The sequence below is a fragment of the Pavona decussata genome, unplaced genomic scaffold (genome assembly GCF_977016875.1).
Source record: "Pavona decussata unplaced genomic scaffold, jaPavDecu1.1 SCAFFOLD_396, whole genome shotgun sequence".
NCBI lineage: Eukaryota > Metazoa > Cnidaria > Anthozoa > Scleractinia > Agariciidae > Pavona > Pavona decussata.
In genome coordinates this window covers 468841-475000 of record NW_028145767.1, presented here as the reverse complement: position 1 = coordinate 475000, position 6160 = coordinate 468841, and the positions used below count along the sequence as shown (strand labels likewise).

Genomic DNA, 6160 nt, shown 5'->3' with positions numbered 1-6160 from the left:
ATTCAAATGTGAAGGGTTCAGTATGACGTTCCCGTGGTGTTGTTTATTATGTTGTACAAAGTGGTCCAGTTTACCTTCATGAATTTCAATGGTATGGGCATGTAAAAAAAAGCTAATGTCTTATGATAAGTACTTTGCTGTTGTTTCAACATTTGCTTCAACATGCGTTCAACACTTTGTAGAACCAAATGTCGGGGGCGTTTGAACAGGTCGTTCAACATTGTTGAAAGCGTGTTGAATCAAATTTAAATTGGTTTAAGCTTTCATTCAACATCGCTTCAACATTTCCTTTGTTCTTAAAAACATCGATTGCCGTTGAAGCCGTTTGAACACTCCGATCATCCAACATTTGCCCAACATCCGTTCAACTTTTGTTGAACAAATGTTGGTCAAAAGTTGACACCGTTTAAACGGGCCTTTAGCAGTGACCATTGAAATGAAAGCTAACAAGCTGCACTTTCCTGTAGAAGTGCTTTATTTTTCCTTTCATATTCGAAAACTTGAAGTTTGAAACTACAAGGGGAACAAAACTACGTCCAGAAATGCACGCTAATGAATTGTATGAACTGCATGATAGACATCACAAGGTGTCCCCTACCATAAATTTTTACTAAAACACATAAAATTCAGTCAAACATAAAGTCAGGTCTGCCTTACATAAAGTAGCCAAATTCAGGGTTAGGTGTATTTCTGGACATAAGTGAGCAAAAAGTTGTTACAGTTGAAGTGTTACTAACCGGGGTCATCTTCCTCTTCTCCTGCTATCACCAGCTCCTCAGTAGGACTGGTGGGGATGTCATTGGACAGGATCAGCAAATCTGGTGTTTCATTCAGTCTGCTGCTTCCCTCTTCTTCACTCATCAGACGAACCAGATCAGGCTCCTACCGATGGAAAAATCTAGGGCTTGCAGAAAATGCTGTGACACGCAAACTTTTACACTAGTTCTCTTTCATAATTTTATAGAAACTATGTAACCCATTTTTTATCACATTAAACAAAACAAAAAAAGGTTTAAGACAGATAGCGATAGACTTCATTTGTGATAATTACTGAAAAGGTGGATCAAATTTCGTTCACATTATCCACAAAAGCCTTGAATTTGGTAATCTCACGTTGTTGTTTTGCAGAGGACGGTAAAGAAATCTACCAAAATGAATGACGCACGTGCAGAGCGACTGTTTTTGCTTATTGCTTTGTGGCGTTCTCGTTGCCGTCGCAGTCGCCGTTGCTTAAGTTCCCTAATATCACCAAGTTTGAATGTTTATGTCAAACCCGATTATGTTCTTCAATGTCAACTACAAAAGCTGTTGTTCTACGTGAAACGTTCCTCCGCACGAGGGTTAGATTATAAATGAATTAAACAAAACTAAACAGGCACAAGATGCTTTAACAAAACCGCACAACTTTTACACGTCATGGTCTGGAAGAACAGTTTGCACTTTTCCATACTCTTTCAAGTTTTTTCAAAAAAACCGACAAACAGACGCTGAAATGAACGATGTTTAAACAACAGTAAACTACTCACGTAATCCAGTCTGCTACGAATAGCTTTGAATACAAAACTGAGGAACGTGGGTCGATCAACGAAGATGCACACCCTGATAAACACTTCCAGCACTTCTCGTACAACTTGCAATTCCAGTTCCTGTTAAGAACAAGATTTCAATTGCAATAGCAACAACAATAACAACAAATGCAACAACAGTGAACTACAACAATAAAACATCGACAAACGACATGCACATGACCCATAGAACGTTGCAAAACCGAAATGCCCCTGAAACAGTCTGACGACTGTTAGTCAGCTAGATTAAAGAAAGATACAAGACTAAATTTAACTCGAGCGAATGGTACCGCAACCTTTGCGTATAATCTCGGTACGTAAATGCTAGTGGGAGGCTCTAATTAGGGCGACCTGCACCATTTACAATGTATTGCATGTTTGGTTGAGAGGATAAAAGAAAGAACAACGCAACAATGTTCCCAGTCCTGTAAACAGTGCAGCTGCAGGTTCTCAGGGTCCAGCGAAAACAGAGCTTTTAAAAGGGTGCAGGTCTACAGCAGTTGTAACATCAGCAGTAACATCAGCCCACTCCCTCTACAATGAGCCGATGGAAAATTACCTTGGTATTAATGACTTCAGATAGGCTCAGCAGAGAGTAATCCAAAGAGGTCTGTACTAGCGAATGTAACTCCTCTCTGAAATAAAATGATAAAGTTGTAAAATGCACAAAAAGGAAAGAACATTCTATCAGCGAAACAGCGCAAAACGCAAAGCTACAATCTTGGACAATTCAAATGAAGAAGTAAGACCAACCCTTTCCCCCAATTTCAATGATGGAAGAATCGAAACACCTCATAACTAAACCATCAGTTATCTCTCAACGAGAGAAACACGTCTCATCAATTCTTGTTTCTAGTGGTTATCCATTTTCGTTTGTGAAAAAAACATTATGAAAAAAAAGAAACAAACAGCCACAAAACAACCTGCGCCTGAAATTAAACCTACTGCGGTGCTACCATACGTCAAAGGGTTATCAGAGGCTCTTCGCCGTTGCCTACAACAGCAGGGCATACGGACAGTTTTCCGATCTGACACAACACTTAGATCACAACTAGTACGACATAAGGACACCGTCGATCCTGCAAAACAAGACGGAGTAGTCTACAAGATTCCTTGCGAGTGTGGCAAGGTCTATATAGGAGAGACGGGAATATCTATGCATGAAAGGACCCAAGAGTGCCATATGGCACAAAAAGTCATTACGTGCCCAATATTGGGTCAATTTGTATCAAATTTGGACACCAAACAGATCTTCGAGAGATCTACACAATGGAAGAATAAAATCTTATTCCCCTCCTACATAAGACATGATTAACCACCCCTCCATTTTTTGTAACTTTTTCCTCTCACACTTTTAAGACCAAGCCACCATTTGACAAGAAACTATGTGCTGAGATCTGCAAATTAAGCTATAGTTTAGGGGTATACCCAGTGTATACGAGAAGTGAGATGTAGTTTAAGGTTTATATTTTCTCGTTTTAAACACTTTTCATTCTCTTCTGTTACTTCCTTTGTCTTAGCTGGAATGATTTATACAATGCCCCAGATAAAACCTTTTAATTGGTGTATTACAGTTGGTGTAGGGTTTCACAGTTGCCGTTTTACAAAAATACGACATTTCCCATGGGAGTGAAAGGGTTAAAGAACACGATAGCGACATACGGCTGGCTCGAACCCAATCCTCCGCCGTTTCAGAACACAGCATTGCGATGGGCCACTATCCGTTCTGGGGTGAGGTTAAGTTTATTGACCGAGAGCCACATTGGTACACCCGTAGGGTTAACGAGGCTATTCACATGAGACTTCACCCTGACAACATAAACAGGGATAATGGAATTGAAATTCCAGAAGCGTAGATGCCCACGATCAAACAATACAGCAACTTAAATTAATCCAACCAAATGGTAACATAATCACCCCTACCGAAAAAGATGGTGACTGGTAAATTTACCTATAGTTCTAAGCGTACGAAAATCCTAAAAACGCTCATAAAAACGCACAAAAAAGTTCTAAAAACTTCAAACGGAACATACATAATGTTGTTAGTACAGGGATGATATGACTATCTAAGTGTCTATTGGCGGTGTTAGGTTCGCAAGGTACTGTGATAAAATGTACAACCGCCATCTACATCGCAAGTGGATTCCTTTCCTCATGGAGATGATTGTTTCACATTTACTATTCTCACTGTCTAAATAACCACGAAACTAGCCTGCGCGCAACGCTGGCATGTTTGTAATGGTGTGTTAGGGTCAATGCCACCCGTATCTCGTGGGACTTCATCTGCCTACTTAAGCATTCTGTTCCTGCTCTTTGGTCCTTCTCGCCATTGAAGTTACGCCGTTCTGGGATTTCAGAATGTTTTTTTTTTACCCACCCACCTCCCCTTCGGCGACGCGTCCTACCTTTCCTTTCTCTGTCTTACGACCCTCTATCTTTGCAAAATCTCGCCTCCCATATCTTAATTCAGCAAAGGCAGTGAGTGGTTGTAATGACAGTGAAAATGGTTTACTATTGCTGCTCAGAAAAGCCGGTTCTTACCCTTCGTCCCCTTGCATATGCACTTCCTCCACACGGTATAATATAATGTACAAGCTGAGGAGAAAACCCAGAAAAGAAGCATATTGTTAAAATTTGAAAAATGACCGTGCAAGTGTACAGAGCAAGCCAAGTGTCTACAATCAACAATCAACAATCAACACTGCCCAAATAAGGTCATGGTGCACTGAATATTCGTCGTTCGTACACAACAGATATCCTGAGATAAAGGTAATTTCGTGTCACGTTCGGAAAGAAAAATGGCAAAATAAAGATCTTCTTCAGCTTTTGTGCAATAAACCTGTGCTTTGTTATCAATGCGTTGAATGATAAAACAATTATCCTGCCCAATCTTGCGGAATATCCCCTGATTTTAGCCAACAAGCATCACGCGATATTCTGCGCGATTTCGCAGGATAATTATTAACTGAACGCAATTTTAGTGGGCACTAATATAAACTGGAAAAGTAAATCACTTGCAGACCAGAATAAACAGATAGTACCACTGCATTTTCAGCTTTATTTCTATTCGAGTGCAGCAATCATTATTCTGGAAGACCGGGTCCCAATACATGTTTTAAGGGGTTCGCACCCCGAACCGAGAAAAAAAGTTCCACTTGCTTGTACTCACTCGTTTAAATTGTTGCGTTTTGTTTTGCTCGTTCAGTCATTTCATTTCGTACGTTGTTTGGACAATAAACCGCTCTAACACAATCATCCCCAGGCCGTCACTGATAGGGCGGCCAGACTGTAGAGCGGGAAGGCTGGGCTCGATTCCTGAACGGACCGACAAGGAAGTATTATCTACGGGAAAAGGTGTTGACCTTCTTACATTTGAAATTGGTTAAAAGGTTAACGTGTGTAAATCATTTTCTTCGGAGAAAAAGGTTTTAAATTCGGAGCTTTAGCCTTTATCGCAGAAGCTTCATCAGCGAAATGAAGTGTCAGTAAAAAAAAAAGTCTTTTCATCTCACCTTTTTATCACGTGATCCTTTCGGATCACGTGACTAAAGATGGTTAAAAGGTTATCATGTAGCCCAAACGACCATGTCGAAAATGGCGACGAGCAAACCAATTTTGTATTGTAAAGAGCCAGCGAGGACGGAACAAAATCTGGCTGTCACCAACCTCTGTGACCGACCTACCATTATGGAATTGATTGATGAGATAAAAAATTGAGTGAGAGCGACCACCAGAGACGTCATCAGGAGCACTCTATAATCACCGTTTCGAACTTACCAGTCCAACAGAGCTCTACACACATTGGAATCTTCAAAGAACTGACCAATGTAGTGAACTAGGATAGGAAAAATCATGATCTGTGGGAAGATAACAAGGATTTGTAATCAGTTGTAATCGGTTAATTGCAAGTGTGTACATCTGTACAAGTACCATTGAATGCTGTAAGGAAAATTTGTTTGTGGGATTCGATTATTAAATTTGCTTTTTATTCGCTAGAAGAAAAAAAAAACGAAAAAAAACCCCTATTACTCAGAGAATAATAATAGATGAATTTTTCAGTAAGTGACACAGGCATACTCGAAAAAAAAAAAAAAAAAAGGAGGAAAATCCGAGTCCTCCCTACACGAGTCGAACCTATGACAGGTCATTATAAAGCTTGCTTGGCGTTCTGCATCGCAAGAAAAATCAAATAGTAACGTATTACTTTTCGTTGACACTTTAATACGTGGTAGTCTTGATTGCGTCTTAAAATTGTTCAGTACTTTTATCCCTTTAACAAACGTAAGCACGGGACTTGCATTCAGTGATTATGTATAACATCGGCTTACCCTGAAAAAGGTTACCGTGAGACACATTTCCTTACCAGTTGATCTGCATCACAGTCTTTCAAGAACCTCGCAAGAACCGAGTGCACCTCGGAGATTAGGAACTGGCTGGCCTGCAGAACAACGAGTCCACTTTTAATCAATAATACTAAAATAAATAAATAAATAAATAAATAAATAAATTTAATGCCAATAACACGGAGAGTGCTTGCGCAGTCTCACGAGTCAGAGGCTTATGATAAAGTGCTTGACAATAATCTAGATCGAATC

General features: G+C 39.9%; 1 protein-coding gene across 2 annotated transcripts in view; it reads right to left on the bottom strand.

The window, feature by feature from the left end:
• LOC146451143 (uncharacterized) overlaps window positions 1-6160 on the bottom strand; it is a 58346-nt gene that overhangs the window by 4221 nt on the left and 47965 nt on the right. For both annotated transcript variants that reach the window (XM_085099523.1, XM_085099524.1), the window contains 6 exons: window positions 5929-6003; window positions 5343-5422; window positions 4107-4160; window positions 2125-2200; window positions 1527-1646; window positions 738-882 (listed from right to left, as the gene is read on the bottom strand). In XM_085099523.1, coding sequence (XP_084955649.1) covers window positions 738-882; window positions 1527-1646; window positions 2125-2200; window positions 4107-4160; window positions 5343-5422; window positions 5929-6003 — 550 coding nt within the window. The remainder of the gene's footprint in view (window positions 1-737; window positions 883-1526; window positions 1647-2124; window positions 2201-4106; window positions 4161-5342; window positions 5423-5928; window positions 6004-6160) is intronic.